At 39.2% G+C, this 24,265-nt stretch overlaps 1 protein-coding gene across 5 annotated transcripts in view; it reads right to left on the minus strand.

Moving 5' to 3' along the window:
• The window catches only part of TOX (thymocyte selection associated high mobility group box), a 307,305-nt gene that overhangs the window by 25,065 nt on the left and 257,975 nt on the right, over positions 1 to 24,265 (minus strand). For all 5 annotated transcript variants that reach the window (XM_084794550.1, XM_084794546.1, XM_084794547.1 and 2 more), the window contains one exon: positions 11,100 to 11,330. In XM_084794550.1, the coding sequence (XP_084650676.1) occupies positions 11,100 to 11,330 (231 nt within the window). The remainder of the gene's footprint in view (positions 1 to 11,099; positions 11,331 to 24,265) is intronic.

A 24,265-nucleotide genomic window follows, 5' to 3' on the forward strand; every position in this document is an offset into this window, starting at 1 on the left:
CTATTGCAGAATTCAAATCCAGAATATTCTGTGGAAATTCCCACGTGAGTACAAATGACATTTCCATTGAATTTCTGCTGCTTTTACTTTAAACATTATGACCCGAACTTGGTTCAACCACATTTAGAAACAGAGTACTTCTGATCTTTTTTGATTTATTCCTTTTTTCCCCACTGAGAAAGATTTCTCTTGCTAGCTTTTCCTTAAGCTCATTTCTCCGTGACATGATCTGTAAATAATGGCTTTAAACACACCCTTTACTCTTACTGCATTAAAGTGATAGCTCAGTGGTAAGAGTGCTAGGAGGAAGGCTTGCTTGTGAGTCCTCAGGACTCAGGTGAACGGCTCAGCATGGTTGTGCATGTCTGTGACCCTGAGGGGTAGTGACAAGGGGACCCTGAGCGCTGAGCTTGCTGGCAAGCCCGCCTAGCAGAAATGGCAAGATTCCGGTTTAGAGAGACCTTGTGATGGCAACAAGGCAGGGAGCGATGGAGGAAGAGACCCAAAGTCCTCTTCTGATTTCTGTATGCGTGCACAGGGGTGTGTGTGCCTAACCATTCCTGTGTGTGCATGAATCAAATGCACACACACACATACACAGGCATTCACGCACACTCACATAGTTTTGAGAGATATTTTAGGCTATCATAGAAAATTTTGAAGAGAATAGTAAATATTTTTATTTTAGTAAGTAACATCTTTGACAGTTCTAAGTGTCCTAAATAATTATATCATGATTTTTAATTAATACGCTATGCTGCACCTCCTATTAACTAATTAGGGCTCATTTAGCTTTCGGAGGGACTTATAATACATATTGGCCTCTAGCCTTGCCCAAAATATTGTTTCTTAAGTAGCCAACGTAAGATGGCCTGATTCTAGAATTTCCAAATTTTATTTGGTTTCTGTTGAAACAGCAACAGTGTAAATATGATGTTACCCTTTGTTGGACTGCTGCTGGCAGTTAACATCCCACAAAGTGTTAACATTCCTGCAATGTTAACAACTAGGAGAGTGAGGCGAGCAACTCCCTGCCCTTCATGCTGAACATAAGGCCTGGTCCCACCCCAGGATCGATGCTGTTACAGGATACCTGACTAGCACTCAGACATGCCTGTTTCACAAATGGCTCCCCATTGGCTATTGACGATCGGCTATGTTGGGATCATTGTGTAAGTGCCTAAACACCACTTTAGGGAAGAGTAAATGTATCAGTTCGCATTATGTGGATTGATGGGTCCACATGCGCCCAAATAGCTGCAGATGTTCAGAGGGAGAATTCAAAGGGGGGGTCATTTCAGGAGGTATGTTTCTGTAATTGTGTTTAAAGGGGGGCAGCCCAGATCAGAATGAAAATCTGAGGCTTTCTCCCCAGCAATGATTAGACCCTCCACCTTTGAGAACTACCTAATGGATCCAATGCTCCACGCCGGGTATGCCTCTCTGCTGACGCTCTCTGCTGGGCTAGGATTCTGTATGGATCCTATGTTAATGGAAATGCCCGAAGACCTCCAACCGGAGAGAGTGACATTCGTAGTGCAAATCCACATGTAAAGGATGTAGGGGAAATTCTTACTTTAGAGCAGAAATTTGAAGATAATTGGTAAAAAAAGTCCCTGAAAGATGTTTCAAAACTTCAAGTTCTGGGTGGAGAAAGCCCCTTATTTGCAGAAAGCAAAGGGGTTGTGGGACTGTGCTTGGTGGTGAACAGTCACTTCAGTGATCTAGTGCACGTACCTGACCTGTGTGGATGGGTCTGATTTATGTCAAAGTTAAGTTTGGGAAAGACATAGTTTCTCTCAGGAAAGACAAATATTTTAAAGGTATGTGATTCATACAGTAAATATTAGTGTTCTGCTGAGCTACAAAATGGCTTCCAAATGGGCCACAGCTGTTTGAAATAAAGTACAAAGTTGGCTAGAAGAGGATTTAAAAATCATAATACATCATTTATCATTTCCCCAGCTCATCTAAACACTTTTGAATCCATCCTTCCCTAACACAGTTGTGCACTGTGGTTTGTTATTCCAAGAAAGCCACCATTTCCTATCTAAGGATTGCATCTCATTGGTTAAACCAAAACACATATAACAGCTAACCCAAAACACACACAGATAGACATGAGGCAGCAGCAGTTCTGGAGAACCCAGATCCTGCTCATGTGATCCTGTGATTCAGTGAATGCTCTAAACTACCACTGAGTCCATGCATTTTTATAGGCTGATAATCCCTAATTAAAATCAGCAGTTCAATGTCAGTGAATATGACGCACTTAAACAGAAAAAAAAAAAAGCTTATGCAATCTGTCAGTTCAGTCTTGCATTCTTCTTCCACAAACAACCCACCCAGCTAATAGAGAAAAGCAAAAATCCTAAAAATACTCGCTAATTCCTTCTTCCTTCCTTCTTTCTGGCGCACGCTGGTAATCTCTAGCCATTTCACTTCAACAGTTGTTACCATCGGAAGAAGTAAGGGCGCAAAATCCTTCCTACTTTGAATTCTATTCAAACCGCATTTAAAAACTGACAAGGTGTTTTTCTTTTTGGTTCAGTGCAAATGTATTTTTTTCCCCACTACCATTTCTTATTTATAGAAAACGCTTAGCAACAGAGTTATGTCTGAACCTCACCACAATCCCAGAGATATCTATTCAGAAATTTCATGTGTGTACCCCTTTTCATGGCTGACATGGTTTAGGTCAGTCAGAGAAAACGGAGCAGTGTTCCCTGTGCAGCTTGGTCCTTAAGTATGGTTCCTTATCCACTTTGTGTATGTTCCTCAGCACTTTCTTAAGGATATCCTAACCGGAAGGATTTCATAAGGTAGTGTTTGCAGGACTGAAAACATTACATGATGTGACAAAAATCTTCCTATTGATACCCTTCACAGGCTGTCTGATAAACCTGAAGGGTTTCTGCCATGCTGCCGACACCTGTTCCTGGCGAGTAGGGACCAGAAACAGGCAGCTTGGCTTTAGCAATGGCTCTAAGACATATCTTCTGACTTATTAAATGAAGAGGGCTAAATATCATGTTGTTTGTTAGTTAACTACGCTTAATCAATTGACTGACCTCAATGTGTCTAATGTTGTGTGACACATTAGGGGTACAGAAACAGAATAGCACTAAAATTACTCTTTGGTTACATACTTCGTGTTGTTGTTGCCACCATCAGACACTTTCTTTGCTACATCATCCTTAGTTCCTCCAAAAGAATGCTGTCTTAGTATCATTATCATCATTTCACAGAACAGAAAACCCAGACACAATAAGCCATAGTACATAGCAGAATTAGGAGTGAATCAAAGTACTTTGCTATTAAAGGTACATCGGTGTCTGCTCACTGGCTCCCCCTTAGAAATGAAAGAGACCTCAGATGCCTCTTGAAATGACAAGGTCTGGTCTCTTCCTCAGGCTAGAAGTCCAGCATGCACGGCAGAGTCTGGAACACAGTAGGTGCTCAGGAAACACAGTCAGACATCGCCAAATGCTAGGACAGTATTCCAAGAAACGTGTTGGCAGGTGGCATGGTTATGGTGCCGGCATAAGACGGAGCATTTACAAAACCACAGAAGCTGCAATGGCATTTGGCTGCTTAATTACATGAGAGCACTGTTGTCCACTTAGCCCAAATTGGTAGAAGCAGTGTCATGCACCCCATGGCAGCATTTATTGAATAAAAATTCACAGTTTATGAGTCAACATTAGCATTCGCATGGATGTTAAGAATAAATTACTAAATAGCATCATCTAAATTAAAACACACGTCAACAGAAGCAGAGAATTTGATAGATAGACATGCAACCTATTCTACACATATGTACAAATGCTAAGTTGTAACAGACTTGAATGAATAAATATATTAGTGCTATCTCCTCACTGAAGCTATGGAAACTTTCAAGTGAATTATTAGTTCCAACTGTGTATAGAATGTAAATACTCACACATGTGTATTACACATGTTTACAGCCCCAGTGATGTGAAACACTCACTCATGTATCAGTATATATGTGTATATATAAATACATGGCTTCAGAAGTAAAATATGCCTAATACTTCAAGTTATAATCTTACTGCTCACTTGCAAGTTTCTGTGAATATAAACTTTGCTTATGTGCTATGGTCTTTATTATGTTTTGCCAATTAAAATTTCCTTTATATATTTATTAAATATTGTAAATGATTTTCCCAGAATCATTACTTTTTATGTTTTTGTTCTTTGTTTATGGGAGCATCATATATGAGCACAATGCATTTTCATCATATGTACCCCTTTATACCCTCTCCAACCCCTCCATTGTCCTTCATGGTATCTCCCTCTCAAATTCATGTCCCCTTCCTCTGTGAGTGTATGTGTGTGTGTTTGTGTGTGTATGTGCATGTGTGTTTGTATGTATGTCCATGTGTGTGCGTGCACATGTGCATGTGTGTATGTACATATGTGTATGTGTGTGCATGTGTATGTGCTCATGTGTACATGTTTGTGTGCGTATATGCATGTGTGTATATGTGTGCATGTATGTCTCTGTGTGTCTGTGTGTGTGTGTGTGAGTGTGTGTGTGTATAGTAAGTGCTGCCCTGTGTACTTGGGGTGTAGGGTTGAGGCTTCTGAATGAACAATTCTTTTACTTATGCTTTATGCTTATCTTTTAGAAAGTGGGAAACACAACATGTATAAAAGTAAATTGCTGAGATACACTTACACCTATTCAAATGCTGTAGTGTGGCAGGGTTTTCGTTAACCTCAAGTATGGTTGACATAAAATCCAAATTTTGTCATAAGATAAAGGGCAAAACCCAGCAGCACTTATGCAGTGGGTGTCTGAGCACCAATGAGGAGTAAATGATTTGATTCCACAAGCTCAGAGGATTTGTCAGCTGCTTCCTAAGTATAATTCTGGCTCTTCATAACCCTGCTGCTTCTAATTTAGCAGGACAGGCTCATAATTGAAGCAAATTAACTATTTACACTTGCCCCTTCTACCAGGGAAGAAGACGCAGCAGCAGGAAGAAGAAGGAGGAAATTACATTCTTCCCACTTGTGTCAGATCTGCCCTTATATAAACACATTAACAGTAATTTCATGAGGCGTCAAACATAGGAATAAATACTGAGAGATAAAATAATGAGGTGCTGCTATTGAGCTGAACTGCTGGGGCTAATATCCTTGGGTATGAATTATGCATCCCGAAAGAAGGCATATGCTACAGTATTCAAACGCGTTCTCGGCAAGTGATATCTGCTCATTAGGCTGTGCATCTTGAGGTAAATCCACTCTCTTCTTCCAGGACAGGACTAGCATTTACAAAAATACACTCTCTAGGCACCCGTGGGCTGCGGTTTCCCCTGAATACACCAAATCCAAATAGGCTTTCCACTCCATTTTTAGCATAACAGCATGTTTATTTAGCTCTTGGCTGCAGCTTTAAAGCCATTTAACGTAATGTAAACAAGAACATTTTGTTTGTAATTTGCTAAATGTCTTACAGCCTGACTGTGTCTCCAATTAGGAACTTAAGGTTCATTTAGTAATTTACATTTGGTTCTGATTTGAGGTGACTTTCCATGACTAAAAGGGACTCAAGACCCCTTGAAAGCTCTGTGGGTCAACCTGTTCTGTTGAAAGCTGACCGGCCCTTTTATCTTTATAGAGTTTGAAATGTCTTATATTGCCATCGTGTGCTCAGGTCCTATGACACAGTGGTCAGAATCAGACCGTTCCAAAGTCGTGGAGGAAGACGAGAAATTTAGATGGAACCTGGTACAAAAGCGGCTGAGGGTTGCGGAAACTCCAAGGAGCCACAGTTCAAAAGGAAGAGAAGCAGCAAAGCCCAGCATCACAGCAATGCTTGTGTTTTATCCCCTCTCTCCATCTGGTGCCTTTTAAACAACTTGGGATGTTTCCGAAATGGGTTCTTCATTGTCTTAGGAGTCATTAGCATTTAAAACCACCCCCTCCCCTCGTTGGAATCCCAAGCACAATTTTCTTTGCACTCCAGATTCAGCACTGTCTTCCCAAGTATTAAAATGGAGGCATGTCTGAGATGTGGGGTGTGTTCAGCATCTTTGGAGGGAAGGATTCTCGAGGGAGGTTTTCTTTTTTTTTAAACTCCTTCGGGATTGTTATCACTTCTTTTTCACTTCCTTTTGATTTCTCTTCTTTGACAGAGTATTTGCAGAACCGAAGTACATAGAGTTTCTCATTCACCATGGAGTCTAAAAAATAAAGATCTGCCCTCTGTACTGGCTTTCCATTCCTGCCTCGCCCTCACACTGAGAAGGCATGTGATGGAAACACAGTGTTCTATTAGGCATGTTCCTTCTGGTTGGCAGAAAAATATTCAATTGGAAACTAATGATGTTTTCCCGTAAATATTGTAATTTTCTGAGTCCCCGATAAGTCATTGATAACTTTATTTCCCCCGTGTTTGTGTTTATAGTTGTAGCTGTTCACAATTGTGGGCTATTATGACAACATGATTTTATAGCACATGAAATCATCACCTCCTACCTAAACTGCCTACACAATGCAAAAACCATCCTGTGTGCTTGTCTAAACTAACTTAACAGTGTTCCTTCCAAAACACCGAGCAGTAGGCAGACTCCTTAAGTTTGAATATTAAGTGAGAGTTAAGTCCAACTACTTTAAGTTTGAAGCAGATATTACAGTGTGTTGGCACGAAGAGTCAACATAAAGGGAACGAACAGGTGGCAATGCAGCAGATAGAATGCTTTGGAATAATTTCATGACAGTTTTTGGAGGCTCCAGAGTGCGTTTTAGGTGGCACGTTTGCTTCATTGGCATCTCCAGCACACATTCAGGGACGGGCTTCCATAGTGTATCAGGGTGGTAGCTGCATGACAGGAGGCCACACACTGCCTTCTTTGATGCAGGGATGGGTCTGGGCCCTACGTGTGCTGTGTGTAGTGTTGTAATCCAAGCACTTGAGAGTAATGTATACTCTCTGTCTTTATTAAGCAGGAGCCTCTTTAGATGGAAAAAAATCAGCTCTCCTGGATTCCCACTGCATTGACAGGGAATATCAGGCAGAGGCAGAGGCAGAGGCAGAGGCAGAGGCAGAGGCAGAGGCAGAGGCAGAGGCACAGGCACAGGCACAGGCACAGGCACAGGCACAGGCACAGGCACAGGCACAGGCACAGACTATCTTGGGGTGACCTAAGTTGCTTATAACATCTTGTTTGGGTAACTCTCAAACAAGTACTCAAATTTTAAACTGCTTACTTCTTTCAAGAAATATGATATAGAAGTATTTTCTTATACAATCTTGGCATAAATCTTGTTAGTAGATTTTGATTCTGGGATATGAATCATATTAAGTTCAACTATTATATAATTCTATCTTTTATTTATAAAATGCATTTTCATCCCAACACCTCAACTACTTTAAAAAATGAGAGAACCCAGGAGTAGACACATTTTTTTCCAAAATAGGGTTTCTCTGTGTAGCCCTGGCTGTCCTGAAACTTGCTCTATAGAACAGGCCTGCCTAGAACTCACAGATATCTGCCTGCCTCTGCCTTCCAAGTGCTGATATTAAAGGCCTATGCCACCACTGCCTGGCTTTGAGTCACTTATTAAATGGGAAGAAAAATGCAAAAAGAAAAATGTCTTGACACTATAGGTGTTTGATTAAGAGGTCTTGATGAATAGGTGTTTGATTAAGATGTCTAGAGTGGGGAATGGGAGGAATGTCCCCTTTTAAGATGACAGTTGAAAATAGCACTTCTCTTTCTCTCATATGCATATTCATGTAATCACACCCCCACCCACCCCCACACACATACACACAATTTTTTTATACAGCTAGGCAAAAAGAGTTTGAAAGCTATTTTAATATTGGTATTAAATTGGTATACTAAAAATGCAAATCATCACTGTAATAGAATTAGAAGACAAAACTTGGCTTTCTACACTTGGAATTACCTGGTTTTGAATGTATGAGCATTAACATTTTTTTCCACCAGAAATAAGAGTATAGAAATCTATTTTTACATTGGTAATACAAAGGACAGATCCTGGGCTGTGAAAAGTCTTTCTAGCTCTCTCTCTTAAAAAAACCCAGTTTTGAATACAGGAGAGTCTTAGGACAACTGGGACCACAGGAACATGTAAAGAAAGGTGCTTGCCACTAGCCCAAGGGGCATGTCCCATGAAAGTCTTCACTTACCAGGAAAGTGGGACAGAGGGGAGGACATCCTATTGGGACTCTAGGTGAGAGAAGCATGGGAAAATGGGGAAATAGAAGGATCCAGAGGCTCCTAAAAACCTACAAGAAGAACATTATGATGGGCGTATCTGGGCCCAGGGGTCCTGCTCAAAGTATGGCAGCAGCCAAGGACAATACATGCAGTAAACTTCGAACCCCTGCCCAGATCTAGCCAATGGACAGGACATTCTCCACAGTTGAGTGGAGAGTGGGGTCTGACTTTCACGTGAACTCTGGTGCTCCATATTTGCCCACGTCCCCCAGATCGGGAGGCCTGGTGGCACTCAGAGGAAGGATAGCAGGCTACCAAAAAGAGACTTGATACTCTATGATCATATACAGGGGGAGGAGGTTCTCCTCAGTCACAGTCATAGGGGAGGGGAGTAGGGGGAAAGCAAGAGGGAGGGAGGAATGGGAGGATACAAGGGATGGGATAACAACTGAGATGTAATATGAATAAATTAATAAAATATATTTTAAAAAAAGAAAAAACAAAGGTGATTGTTATTTAGAGAAAGTGATATTTTTGAAGAAGCCAAAGGCAAGGCAGAACAAAGGGCAAGTATGTATATCTTCTGATAAACGAGAGCTGTTGTGCACAATCCCTGAGGAGAGGGCATTTTCTGAAACTTCCTCTAAGAAACTGAATCTCAAGAGTGGAAGAGGACAGGGCTTGATGCTCAGAACATATGGAGGGTTAGCACAACGGCAGAATAGGACATGTTCAAAGAATAGGGACAAGGGCTTACTTTCTCATCCATGGGTACTCTGACCATCGTTCAATAACTCCTTACTAATGGGAAAGAAGATATGTTGGTAGTTCCACCCTCAATTGGAAACCTCATCTATGATCTGGGTATATGGAAGATTACTGATCTGACTTAGGGACCAGCTAGAAACAGGCTCCAAAATCCTGAAATAATCATATTAGGTTTCAATTAGAATTATGCAACACAACAGTACCTGTTCTATTAGCAGTCACATGGCCATGTTAATTGAGTGCACAGAGAGTTCACACAGTACGTTTACCACTGTTAATGGTGACTCTTAGCACCCACTACTCTGCAGGGCAGATCTTGTTGGTATTCCTGCTGCCTAGTGGCCTTGGAGATATAAGAAAATGTGTATCAATTTTAGGCCATAAAGGACAAGTGACTTACAGGAGTTGCAGGTGTTGGGGGGATGGGAGAAGTAAAGTTTTGTTTCTTGGCATCTGGTTCTATCATTGCAACCATTGCTGCTTCTGAGAGTTTTTCAGTAAGAGAACTGAGCATTGCTTTGTGAGTTTTCCTCATAGTTACTCTAGTCCCAGCTAAGGAAGAACAGGGAGTTCACTCAGCATAGAGGAGACCTACTTGTCCTGCTTGTTGCCAAATCTACTATGTCTGGACAGTGTTTTGCAAATATATGCTCAAAAATATTTGCCAAATGAATGAATGAGCTTAATTTTGGACAAATCATTATATGCCTATGGATATTGAGTAGAAGAAAGGAGATCATCCAAATGTCTTTCAACAGTATAAAGTCCTACTTATAGCATAGATATTTACATAAACAAAGAGGTCTCTAGAACCTAGACATTGTTCTTTTTATTTAAAAGTCCCAATCTCTGCTGCCCCCTGCCGTGTGTGCGTGTGTGTGTGTGTGTGTGTGTGTGTGTGTGTGTGTGTGTGTGTGTATTTCTGTGCATGCCAAGGTGCCTGTGTGGAGGTCAGAGGGCACATTGTCTTCCATGTTGTTTGTGGTAGGGTCTTTTTGCTGTTCTCCGTTGTGCATGCCAGGCTAGCTGGTCCATGAACTTCCGAGGTTCTTCCTGTCTGCCTCCCGTCTTACTGTAGAAGGGCTATGATTACAAACATATGATACCACATCTGGCTTTATAGGAGTTGTGTTCCTTATGTGTTTTGAACTCAGGTCTTCACATTTTCATGGCAAGTCATTTTACTTCTGTTTTTAAATGCACTTCCTGGGATATGGTGAAGAGCCCTGCATATTTCTCTCAGGAATCAACTGTGATCCTAATACAGTATTAGGGCAGCCATTTTTTTTGCAATAGCTATATTAATGTTGTCCTGTTGTTAATTTATTTTAATTATCATATCATCTAATGGTTATGTCAATAAGACTGCATTGTGACAATGACCATCTAGCCGCTAATTTAGTCATAAGATTGGTATTTCTTCTTTGTGGGTGTAAGCTCCATCTATTTTCTGAAGCTTTGCTCTCTCAGTGTGACTTCTAACCCTCTTCAAGATCTCCTAGATGACTCGTGGCACCGCTGGCATGTCTTATGTGGCCTTCCCTAAGCATGGCCCTCAGCCACACCCCAGCCATCCACAAGAAAGAGAGGGAAAACAGCCATCTGGTCCCATTTAACACAGCCCAGAAACATGAGCTAAATATATGTGGCAGATTGATTAACATACTCTGGTGGTCTTTAGGGAAGGGCCAAGGATAGAAACAAACTTAAGGGTCATTTTGCAAAGAGCAAAAAGAGTTTGATGACAATAGAGTAAATAGAAAGTGCTGGAGAGAGGTGTGGATAGTTTTCAAAGGGGAGCTTTTAGTCTCTTTGCTCATATGGGCAACATTAAGAAGTGATGTAATCCTGGCAGGGGTATATGGAAGTCCTTCCAAAAGTAACTACGCTGTATAAACTTTCAAACAAGGGAGTTAACATGCTACTTATGGAAGAGTATAAAGGGAGTACAAGATTAGTTGGTCCTCAAATTATGGCTCAGACAGGGTACTTTTGAAGTCATAGCTATGTATGGTATCTGACCAATTTCCCTGAGGTCTATAGAAGCTGTCTTTGAAGCCCGCACACATAGTCCACGATCAAGTTGATTCCATTCATTTAAATCCTTCTTACCTGTTTCTGTTCTTCTCCTAGGCCATCCCACATTGATGCCACAATCTTAGAGACTTCACCAAACGTAGCGTTTGGATTTTGGCCCTTGATGGCAGCCTGGGTATCACGAAAGAACAGAGCATAGGCGGACACAGGCTTCTGGGGCTCATTAGGGTCCTTCTTCTTCTTTTTTTTGGGAGTTTTTGGTTTTTTTCCCAAATCGGAGGCAGGCCGCTTCTCTCCCCCATTGATCTGAAATAAAAATCAAGATGGAATTATGAAGAAAGGAAGAAAATCGGTGACTGAATCATATTGCTATTTTCCCTTGACATGGACTCAAGATGCCACCCAGACAACCCCCCACCTAGAGATATTTCTAAGAATAGTAGGTATTTCTGCTGTCGTTTTACACGTGAATTTTTATATTTATTCTGGAGTGTAGCTTAATGGTAGAATGCTTGCCCACCACACTTAAGGTCTTGGATTTGATCACTAGTACCACAACACAACAGAACAAAAAAATACCAACAAAAAACTGCATATCTTCACATTTCATATCATCTCCATATTCACCTTTTTCCCAATGCAATTTGTGTAGCTCTAACTCTTTTCATTTGTTTGTTTCTTTTTATAAATTTTGCTTTGTTTGCCAGGCCTAACTGGAGCCTCCATGTATTTGCCAAATTCAGCTTCTCTTCTTTTTTGTAGAAGTTCTGGATCTACAAGTATGTTATAAGACATCTGGCTTTACATGAGTTCTGGGGATTTGAACTCACATCCTAACACTTGTCAGCAAGCGCTTTACTACTGTTTGATGCTACATACTTGAATGCTACTGATACCTCCCTTTCCCCTTTCCCACTTCTCTTGTTGTGACCTTACTGAGCTGGCTTTCTGAGGAGTTCTGACTAGCTTCCTAATTATGACTTTAAACATTGAGTCAACATGTCTAAGAATAAAGTCAAATGGTTCTTGATTTTACACTTAGGGCTATGGATATGGTTGGAGCATGGCAGTGAGAATCCATCAATGCCTGTGGTTTTGCATGGCTCACTACTTTCCAAAGGAACTTTCTGCAATGAAGAAAAAATTCTGTAATCTGCACTGTACTATTTGGGTTTCATGAGACACATGATGGTAATGAGTGCATAAATGAATAAGATGACTTACAGCCTTTTTCAAATTCAACTAGCAACTAGCAACTAATGGCTACCATATGAAAGAGTATGCCTCAAATTCTAGATATTTCTACAACAAATTAGAACAGCACTTTTTGTTCCATATAAAAATAGATTACATCTTTCTCCACTGTTCTGAGGTGATTTAGATGGTTATACTGACACAATTAGGAAAGGTAGACTAGTGCGCTTAAGGTACCTACATGTGAATAATGTATTTGTGATTAAGTAAAGGTGATGCCATTTAATCCATCTCTATAAGATGAAGATCCTGGTGAGGATGTCTTTTCAGCTCTGCAGTCATATGAATTAATAGTGATACATAGTGGTGCTACCTGTGAAGACCCCTGTTACAAGTGCCTGTCCCACTGACCTAAATCCTATTTACACTATCTCTCAACAGTGGGCATTCTCAAGGCTGTTCTGACCCTTACCTTCTATGGCTGCCCTGTATGTTTCCTACCTGTGGCTTATGTATGACTTATTCACATAGCATGCTTTATGAGAGATGTGTATGCAAAATAGCTCCCTAACGTGTAGATAAAACATGTTCATTCAAGCGTTCTATATCTATATCCGATGATCTAAATTTATACCCTCTCTTTTGGCGATCATCTGGGTTGTCTTTCTTAAATGATTTTTCCAGAGTTCCTATTTTTCTGCCATAAGTTACTTTCAGATCAATTTTTGTAATTACTGAAATGTATGTATTTATGTATCTTAAATCTTTGAAAGCATATTCAAATACAAAACATTACACATTAGAACCTTTAAAAATTAACTCATCAAAGAATGGCAAAAGCATCATCTTTGTATCTGATAATGTAAAATCAGTTTAAAAGATTTGCTTAATTACCCATAAGAAACAAGAAAAAGGTAAAGTGAATTGTTTGGCTTTGTCTTCATTTGAGAAGGATAAAGAACTGAGAATGACAATTAAGATGATAATTAGCCATTGACAATTGATGGGTGATGGAATCCTTGCTTTTCTATAGGGATTTGTCTCCTGAGTGGCTATCCACGTCTCACTACATAGTCCTACACCATTGTCCATACAGGTAGCACTTAGTGGATGTAGTGGCTTTCAAAAGAGCACAGACGTTTGGATGATGAGGTGATTTGAATAAGAATAGCACCAATTAGCTCAAGTACTTGAATGTTTAGTCACCAGGAAGTATAACTGTATGGAAGAGTGGTAAAGTTAGGGGGTGCGGCCTTGTTGAAAGAAATGTGTCATTGGGGATCGCCTTTGGAGGTTCAAAAACCCATTTTAAGCTGAGAGTCTCTCTCTTCCTGTTGCCTGCAGATCTAGATGTAGAACTCTCAGTTTCTTCTCCAGCAATACGTCTGCCTGTATGCTGCCATGCTTCCTGCCTTGATGACAATGGACTAGCCTCTGAAATGGTAATGCTCTATTATGTAAGAGTTGTCTTGGTCTTGGTGTCTCTTTGCAGCACTAGAACAGTGACTAAGACAAAAAGGAAAGAGAGGGAGGGGACGAGGGGACGGAAGAGGACCTAGAGGGCAGAGACTGCAGAAGTTAATCCCTGTACATTACATGCTTGTATGACATTCTTCAACAACAACAACAATCACAACAAAAATGTTCTTCTAGAAAAAAAAAAAAGAGGCTGGCTACTCTGAAATTGTTTACTCCTGGGGATCAAAGAACCCCACGATGGCATGATGCTCTGAACCAAGTTGCAAAGCTAATGTAGATTAACACTGGTCTATAACTTCTCCAGTTTGAATCATAGAGGCGATCCTGCGAAGCTGCTGGGCACCATACAGTTCGGTCAGAAGTGATGGTGATTAAATATGGCTGCCTATTGGAATTGCCATCTGAAAAAGCTTTTAACAAGTGCCCTGATACTCTAGGCATAGGAAGCTGATCTCAGTCAAACCATCTCAGTTCCATTCTACTGCCTGACATGCAAATAAACTAAAATAAGCTACTTTTTCCCTCTCTGCTAAGACTACACAAGCTCATGGTTTTCTCCACTTTTTAACCAACTCCTCCAAGTGCTTCAGTGCTGGCGGTGCGTTTTTTCTTGTCATCACTTCCTGGTACTGTCTAATCTTGTAGCTCTTCATAAAGTCACCAATGCCTTCACTGAACAAACCACCTTCCCTGGGAAGGCTCTTCTCTTCTAGTCCCAGAGCAGCAGTCCCTGGGGTCTTCTCTTATTCTGCGGACCTTGCTGGTTTTAGAGTCATTTCCTTTGGCGCATCTTCCTCTATAGGGCCATTATATGGTAGCATGTTTTGCAGAGTTTTGTGTTGTAGACTCTCTTCCCGTAAGCATCTTAGAAGCACATAGGGTTTCTATTACCATTAGTGGTTGGGCGATTGTTGGGTCTCTGCTTTCCTGGTTTGACATGTATATAAGCAACTGTTATTTGATGCTGTTATCTGAAAATCTCAATCACATCTCAAACTCAAGTCAGGCTCCTGTAATGCATTTGTTGAGTTATATAGATTTCTATCCATAGCATAAAATGAACCTCTAAGTGTTCAACAATGTGGACATGGTTGCTCTGCTTTTTTTTCCAGCCCAAGTGGTAGTGCTACTAAGGTAGGGCCAGGTCTAGTTTTGCTTACTAGCACTTAAGCAGTTTGTGAAAGACACAGAAAGCCCTTAACAGTTGTTATAGTACTAGTAAATAAAATAATATGAAATAGTACTTTGACAGGAAAAACAAATGAATGTAAGTACAAATGCTTTCTGTTACAGGAAATTACCCATAGATTTGCTTGAGCACTTTAGGATAATAATCAAATATGCACCAAAAGGAAAAACATGGATAGGCTTTATTTTAAAAAGTGTTTGACATATTACTAGCAATTTCTTTGCTCTATAGGATGTATCTTTGTGAATTTTTTATAGTTTTTAAAATAATATCTAATTTTATAAACTGCCATTTACATTCATAACCATAAAGTACTTTTAACAAGAATAATGAGCCAATGAGGTTGACAATGGAGAATGTTAAAGGCCCTTTCCTGGATAAGTGTAGTCGTTGCCACCTCATCATCATAGAAGTCTCTCTTTACAGCAAATGGAGACAATAACAGAAAACCACAACTGAACACAATACAGAGATCAAGGAATCATGGGGAACCCAGCACCAACAGAAGCATCTGCCTCACATCCCCTACATCTATGGTTTAGGGAGCATGAAGGATGAGGAGGTGGAGAGCTTGTAAGATTCCTAATACCAGGAAGTCTGTTGTGGAACAGTCTCTCCTAGAAATAGCTGCATAAACAAGACCTCAACAGTGGCTGTGTCAATGGACATGTTAATGTGGGAGACACATGTTAATGTGCAAGCTTGAGAGTTGAGGGGACATAAGGCTTTGAGGGAACATAACTGGAGAAAAGGAGGAGTAAAGTGCTGTAATTCTATTACAATTAAAACCATATTAACAAAAATAGTATTAAAGGTGGAATAGTCAAAGGAGACAAGTATTCAGCTGTGGTGACTTCTGAGAATGTGACATGCAATGTAGCACTCCAGTAAGCAATACTGTATTGTACACTTAGGCCACATGGGGGTAGGGGAACTGGGAGGAGTCAAGGCAAAGGAAACTGCGGTTAGGATGTAATGTTTGTAAAGAGTGAAGGGAAAAGTTTAATAATTTTTAAAAATAAATATGTGCTAAATGAAGAGTCTGTCTAAAATGTATTTCTACTTATTATTAATGATGTTGGTCTATATGGGGATAAGCCTATGGCGATAAAAAGATGATGTAAAGGTGTTGACATTAAATTCATTTAATTTCTTTATTGAAAGTATAAACAGTAGGTAGACTTACTTGAGGGATTGATTGTATAACAATAAATTAGGATTCTACATTATATCCAGGAGTGATGGTGTGTACCTTTAATCCCAGCACTTAAGGGGCAGAGGCAGGTGGATCACTGTGAGTTGGAAGCTAGCCTGGTCTACAGAGCGAGTCCAGGACAGCCAAGCCTACACAAAGAAACCCTTGAAACATCAAAAAAATTTCTACACTGTACTTTATGACATTAGTAATTTATAGAATTCCTTGAATAAGTACAAGGTTCATTATTAAAGTTGCAGTTTGCAATGCTTAGAATAAAGGACCAGATAACGAGTTAAAAATTTGCTGAGAGTATATTGTAAATATCCTCAGTAACAATGAAACAAAGCAAATCGGGGGGGGGGGGGGGGGAAGAATAACAAGTAAACAAAAATTGGTAACCAAGTAAAATAAAATGGTGGGCGTGTTAATTATCTTGGCTATAGTAATGATTTCATAATGTACATATACATCAAATCATTATGTTGCACACCTCACATATTATTTTATTTGTCAATCACCTATTATTAAAGCTAGAAATAAAAGAGGCTACTGTGACAATTAAGAGCACATTTCATTAAAGATGAGGATACTTAGAAATATAACAAAGCACCAATAAGTAAATGCTTATTTATAATATTCACTGTAAAATTTAGTTAAAATACTAATGATGGAACAAATTGAAATAGTTGCAACTAAAAATTATGTCAATCTTTCTAGAAGATAAGCAAATATGAAGAGATAAATGTATTGTGTAACACAAATTTTTTAATTAAAGGAGTTCCCCAAAATTATTTAAACTATTTCCTTTCTTAGCTGCCTAGTATTGTTCCTGAACCGCAAGAAGTAAGGCTTGTTTTGTTTTTGAACTAGTTTTATAATAATATCTTCTTTCTTTCATAATAATACTCCTTCTCTTAGGATGACTGAACAAGGAGAAGATTCTGTAGCAGAAGTAGCTCAGTGATGTGGCTCGATACACAGGTTATCATTTTGAAGAAGTGCATAGCATGCTCTAGGAAATCCTAAACCATCCATGCAACCGACCTTTCCAGTCAGCTGTCTTGAGGTTTTTCAGGCCTTCCTGGCTTGGTTTGTAGAGTTAGGGTAGGGTACATTTTGTCTCACTATTAGAATTTTGTTTCATAGAAGAAGACATTTCATGCTATCTGTCTCTATGATGTGCAGGCACAGGACACATAACCTGTGTGCCATGGGGGTATTTTCTGGATCTTTGATGAAGTCTCTGACATCCTTGAGAAACAGCAAGCCGTGAAGATGGAGTAGCACAGCCTCGCCTCCAAAGGCACACCACTCCTGATAATACATCATCTCTGCTTCTGCTCTAGTGGATCCAAGAGCATACCCGTCTACTTTCAGTCAGCAGCATGTAAAGCCTTCCTTCTCTTTAAAAACATGCTCAAGTCTCTATTGCTTGGAACAATCTGCCATGAATGAGGATTTGCTGGCATCTCAGAGCACCAATCTAAAAGACATCCATTCACCGCTCTTTACTCAGGATTCACTATCCTTCTTTTAATAATTAGCCTAGGTCATCAAAGCTATCTTGGGTTGTAATCTTCCGACTACTTATAAAACTGCCTGCATGTAACTCAACTATGCTTCGAGATAATGCCCCATTTTCCACTACAGACGGACATGAAGGAGAAAAGAGGTATGCACTAAATATTTTCACGTTTATGAAGCTAAAATGCATTTTAGAGAGCATTGCTTATTATGTTCCTCAGTGTTTCTGCATAAAAGATTACTCCATAGGTATGATGGTTTTGCTTTTTAGCATGCTATAAAATGAAATGAAAATTCACTCTTGTCTTCTGCATTCTAGTACTTGGGTGGTGGTGATTCATAAAGATGTTTGCCTCAGGAATGCAAGACACAGTCCTCTGATATGTGCTTTGTATTTGTCACTCTTTTTCAAACATATAAAACATGCAGAAATGAGATGCCTTTTAGAGTCTGTTTAATGAGCTGGGTTTTGTAAGGCCCTACTTTGCAGTGGTAGCTTTGTTACTCACGTGAAAAGCAAGTGGTCATTGTCCACATGCAAAGCCTCCTTGGAAGGGAGCATTGTTTCAATTTGGAACCACTTACATGCCAGTAATGGATTGTATTTTGCAAAGTACCTGACTCTTTTGACCACAAACTATTTAGAATGAACATAGGGATGATGAATATTGTTGAGGTGAAAAAATTAGCCAAATGGATTTATAATATGTCCCTGGGCATTGTCTGGATTTCAGCTTCATACATTTATGGATAAAAGCTTGTAATTTTATACTTCAACTTTCTAAGAAGCTCTGGTTCCTGCAATCTACAGTACCGCTGTCTCACAGAGCTTTCTAGAATGATAGGTACGGTCTCCACCCTAGCCGAAAGGGTGGCCACTAGCCACGTATGAGTATAGATTGTTTGTATAAAGCTGGTACAACTGAGAGTTGAAAAGATTTAAATTTAATCTTAACTCATTAAACATAAATTGCAGCAACCATTGATGATTAGTGGCTGTTATACTGGATGGCACAGACGTGTGCACTGGACACTATTCTAGAGTATTTATCGACTTATTGGTGTGCTGTAACCACAGTGTAAGATTTAATTCCATTGTATTCCATTTAGATCACAGGAGAAACCTTATTATGCACAAAATATGCTTCCAACAAAGACAGGTCCCTTGAACATCAGAAGCACTATGAATCTTTGTACCCTTCTTTCCATTACGTGAGACCAGTCAGTGGCTCACCACATAGTTCTGCTCTTATATTCTACAGCACTGGGCAAAGGTTCATCATTGCAAAGTAAAGATTTTAAGTGTATTTAAAAATTCTATGCAAATGGTATAAAAAACTAACAACATGGCTGAACTGAAGCACTAAGTGCAACCCTGACAACCTCCAGAGTTATCTCACATTTAATTAAAGCACTATTGAATAAACACATTCAATATATATATATATATATATATATATATATATATATATATATATGTTATTCATTGAAGAAATATTGCACAAAAGCTGTTTTAGATTGCACATGGTTCCTCTAACTTACTTAGAGAAAAATGTACTTTTCATAGTTTTACAATATCTTTAGGCTCCTGGCAATTTACCTCCTGTCACGTATTATTGCTTAGTTATAATGGTACATTAACTTACTTATCACAAGAAAATAATAATCTTTTAATTAAAAAAAAGAAACATGTGCTCAGAATATTGCTTGGAGAATACTTTGGAATCTAGAGTACAAGACTTAGCACTATCAGGGAAAGAGGGCCAGGGGTGGGGCTTACTGCTGGAGCCCTTGCCTAGTTTGCAAAAAGCTCAAGGCTTATTTTTTTTAGCATCTCTCTCTCTCTCTCTCTCTCTCTCTCTCTCTCACACACACACACACACACACACACGATTATCAGAATCGTTGATATTGAAGCATCTCTGGAGAAGTTAGAAATGTCTATAAGCATATTTAAAATAAACTGTCATAGCCCCAAAGCCTTTAATGGAGCCAGGAGAGCCCTTTAACGCACACTATCTTGCAGTAATTGCTGTAGTTTAAAATAGATTTTAATCAAGCACCACCTGCATAATAGGCTGAACAAACGCATAGAAATCCACTTATGGCTCTTATCATAGAAAGTAAATAGTGTAAAATCTTCACCACAGGACTGAGGCACACCACAGCACTTTTTGTGATGTCCTGTTTCTAAAAGTAAAAATTCTGCTGTTTCTGTCCATCCTTTTTTCTTTCTAAGCAGGGCCATCTAATCCCCTTATGAGAATAAATTCAAGTAAGCATGGAAAGTGAGCCATCTAGTTACTGCGAAATCAGCAAGCCTGTAGCACTTCTTTCATTTTACAGTTGGGTTTATTATCATCATTAATAATACCAGCACATTCAATGACTCAACTCATCAATTCTAGGAAAGCACATATAAAGGGCTTTAGTTTTGAAATGATTCACAATGGTGGGGGATTATTGTAGCAGTACCAGCTTCTATGGCAAATTCACTTTTTAAGGATCCTTGATTATAAATTAAAATGAAAAATAAAACCCTGCATATTTTTTTAGCTGAGTTTAGTAAAGATACTTGGTAGCCTTATGTGAAATATAAACTCTGGGCGACTGTCCAGAAAAACTATTCTGAAGTGACAAAATGGTTGGTTATAATTACACATACCTACTGGCTGTTTACGTCAGTCTCTGGGATCTACTGGATCTTTGCTAAATCTGCCTGAGTAGCACAATACGCTTACTTCTTATTCCTCTGTACTGGGGCTCTGCCTTATAAATAACACAAGCTGTTGAGGTAAGGGCCCAAGGAGGTAAATACCAGGTGGCTAGGCTGAGCCTCGTGCTATTTTTATTCCCTGCATTACCAAATGTGCTCAGTCGTCTAGAATGTGTCCAACAACATATGGCCTTTGAAAACATTACATCCTAGCATAATTCATTTGAATTGATTTTTAGGAACAATCACTTTACTGGCTGAATTTTGTCATCTTCCTTGTGCTAGTTTGTTAGGATCACCATTAGTGTGTGTGTGTGTGTGTGTGTGTGTGTGTGTGTGTGTGTGTGTGTGTGTATGTGCATATAGATGTGGTAATGGACCTAATAACATTATTTAGCAATGGAGAGGAGAAGGTCATATTTGGCATATGGAAAAGGAGAAGGTCAGAAGACTCTCACAATTCCAGCAATTACTCTCTCCTGCCCTCCTGCAAGTGATCTTGGGCAATCACACAGGATATGGAAAGTGGAAAGCTGAATGGTGCAGCTTCACTGAGGTTGTTGTACGTGGTGGAATGTAATATGTGGTAAGGTAGCAATGAGAGGTCTTCCAGGCTATTGTAAGTAATCCTTTACCCATTTTCTTTAAGTAAACAGAGTTAACTTATTGGTTCATTAAGTTGGACTTTGTTGGACTCTTACTTTGGTCTGTTAGTAGCCTATCTGGAGTGAGTAGATGTTTGTTTGCCTCTCTCAATGTAAAGTTAATACAATAGTATATACATATACAAATAAATGAAGAACATTTAGTAATTTAATTGGCATGAGTGTAAGAACTTTGGAGATATACATACATATTAAACCATGTGAACTGTTGATGTGCAATTGCCCAATAAAAACATTTCAATATGGAAAATTTCTGACATCCAAATCCCAATTTAAAATATTGTGTCCCCCTTCTTGATAAAGTGATCTGACATTTTGTTCTAGCATTGTTCAGTTTTACTTATTGAGTATAGAAGACTGTCTAGAAGTTTTATTGCAATCTAGGAGTCTCTAGGTTGTAAAACGCTGCTAGAAATAAACTACTCTGAATGCTTGTTTGCTAGAGTAGTGACTTACCTAGTGCAGGGATAAAGCAAGTAAAGGGGAATAAGCAAGCCCCCAATTTTCTGATTCTACCTAGTATGGCAAAGCACTGGCACTGAGGAACAGACAACTTAGTAAGAATGGTTTAAAGCAAAAAGTCTAAGTGAAAACAGAGAAACCGGGGGAGCATTAAATTAGCTTTCATTCAAAGTTATTGCTAAAAAATCTTTGCCTGGGCAAAGGGGTACAGTCTACAGAAGATAAAGCTTAGGGCCCCACAAGCTAGGTGTTTATGGCAAGGATCTGTTAAAGAGATGATGTAAAAGAAAGAGAATTATCCATTTCAATGCTGGAGTAAAATAATTCTCCTTTCAGGTGCCCTTTCAAACCTAAAGGACAAATGTCTGAAAACTTGACTCAGAAAAGAGAGAGAGAGAGGAGAGAGAGAGAGAGAGAGAGAGAGAGAGAGAGAGAGAGAGAGAGAGAGAGAGACAGAGACAGGGACAGAGAGAGACAGAGAGAGAGAGAGCAGAGAGAGACAGAGAGAGAAAAAAAATATATATTAGTTTCTTAACAGAAGCCAGCATTTGCAAGGGATTTGAGTATTATTTGGTTAGATGCTTGGCAAGGTCTGAACACTTCAAGCTAAGTTTGGTACTATATTGTTAAAACCCCAGGAAAACCCCGCAGGAGCCAACTGAAACCCTCTCTAGAGAAATATGTCTTAAAACCATGACTAAAATACTTTTTTTTTACAAAGTTCTAATAAATATAAACTCATATTCCAAAAGCAAAAACCAAAATAACGTAAGATATTAAAATCTATAGACTGCAGATTTCATGGGTAAGAATGAGACAAAGGAGGAGGTGATGGTTGAGGGAGAGTGGTCCTCATAGGCTCAGATATTTGAACACTCCATTCTCAGTTTGTGGAATTGTTTGGGAAGGACTAAGATTAGCTTGTTGGAGGAGGAGTTTCACTGCGGTCAGGCTTCTAGGTTCCAAAACCCACACAATTCCTGGTTCGTTCTCTCTCTCTCTCTCTCTCTCTCTCTCTCTCTCTCTCTCTCTTTTCCTCCTACTTGCAGATAAGGAGGTAAAGCTCTTGGCTACTGCTCCAGCACCATGCCCGCCTGCCTGGGTCCATGCTCCCTGCTTTAATGGTTATGGACTCTAAGGCTTTAGAACCACAAGGCCCCCAATAAACTCTTTCTTTATAAATTGCCTTGTTCGTGTTGTTTTGTTACCGAAATTGAAAAATAACTAAGACAGAAGGTATACAAAATATAAATAAAACAGATTAAATAGATGAGAAAGATATTAAGTAAACTAAGAAAATGTTTAGATGTGAGGAAACAGAGCTCAAAATATACTTGAATTATAACCACTAAGGATCATTCAAATTTCATATTAGATATAGGTGAAAAATAATTATCAATTAAGATATCAATGTAAATAAATTAATTAGAATCATTGTATAGCAGGTAAGAAAGTTGCAAACAGCATGTCATATGAAGAGCTGCGGACCATAAGATAAGAAGTCTAGCATAAATCTTCTCAGAATTACAGAGTGATAAGGGAGAAAGAAGTGATATCTGAAGATAAAGTGGTTGAAATATTCCGGAAATGATGAAGTCCAGGGATACTCCAACTCAGGATACACATGAAGAAGCCCAAACACATCACCTTGAAGCCGAAGAACACCAAAGGCAAGAACCTTGCAAACCATCCAGAGAGGACCGTCCGGATGCTCTCCAAGAAAGGCAGTAGATTTCAAAAGCAACAGTGCAAACCAGTGCCCCAGAGAATAACACGACAGCCTCAACATGCTGAAAGGTGGAAACTGTCAGTCTAGAAATATACCCAGTAGAAATTGTCTTTAAGGTAAAGCGTGGACCAAGCTGACCTATTCCAAAGAGACACTTTGACAGTAAGACAAAAGTAACGCCAGATGAGAGTGGTACCTATAAATAAATTAGAGGAAAAGAACTACAGAAAACAATAAACATGGTGTTTGATGAATTTTATTACATTAAAGAAGTTAAAAAGTATCAAGACGAGCATTAGAAAAATAGAATTATATAAACCAGAAGGTAAGTATGTAAACTTAAAAGTAATCTAAATAGCAATGCAACAATAGCAACTAACTTACATTTTTCATGCACAAAACCTGTGTGTGCAAGCCCAAACCAGATGAAATCTTCGTGTAGGAAGAGGAGTTCGGCATACAAGCCCACTTTTAGCCTTGGAGATTCTAGCTGCTGGGAAAGGAAGAATCCATTTTCTTTACAAGTGTAGCTACTGGTTAGCAACACATCCAGGGATAATTTGAGAGCACACATTACTCCTGAAGGGTCTAGTATAAAGGACACAAAGCTGGTGAATCTGGAAGGGGCAGTGGAGTTGGGATGGCTTCGGGAATGACAGTTACCAAAACATGTCACAGGCAACTCAAAACTCTCCAACTAATAAAACAAAAGAAAGAAAGGGAACATACAATTTCCAGTCTTAAAACCAGAAACAGAGGGATGAGAAAAAAATTTAAAATGTCAAAGAAGATAGAACAAATAATATTTTAAAAAATCTGTGGGGCAGATAGGAAAAAAAAAAAAAAAAAAAAAAAAAAGAAACCACACTGAGAAGGAGAGAAAGGCCCAGATGTTTATGTAAGTGGTGTAACTGTTCTATTTCAGAGAAAAACATCACCTACCCATGTGTCATTTACGAGACACATGTAAACATCAGGGCGTTTTCAAAGGAAAAGTGAAAGTAAAAGAAGAAAAATATATCTACTATGATTCATAGCCTATAATTTAATTAAAGGAACAACTAACTACGCGCAAAATACACTTG

Source organism: Acomys minous, assembly GCF_964271855.1.
Source record: "Acomys minous genome assembly, chromosome: 1".
In the NCBI taxonomy this organism is placed as follows: domain Eukaryota; kingdom Metazoa; phylum Chordata; class Mammalia; order Rodentia; family Muridae; genus Acomys; species Acomys minous.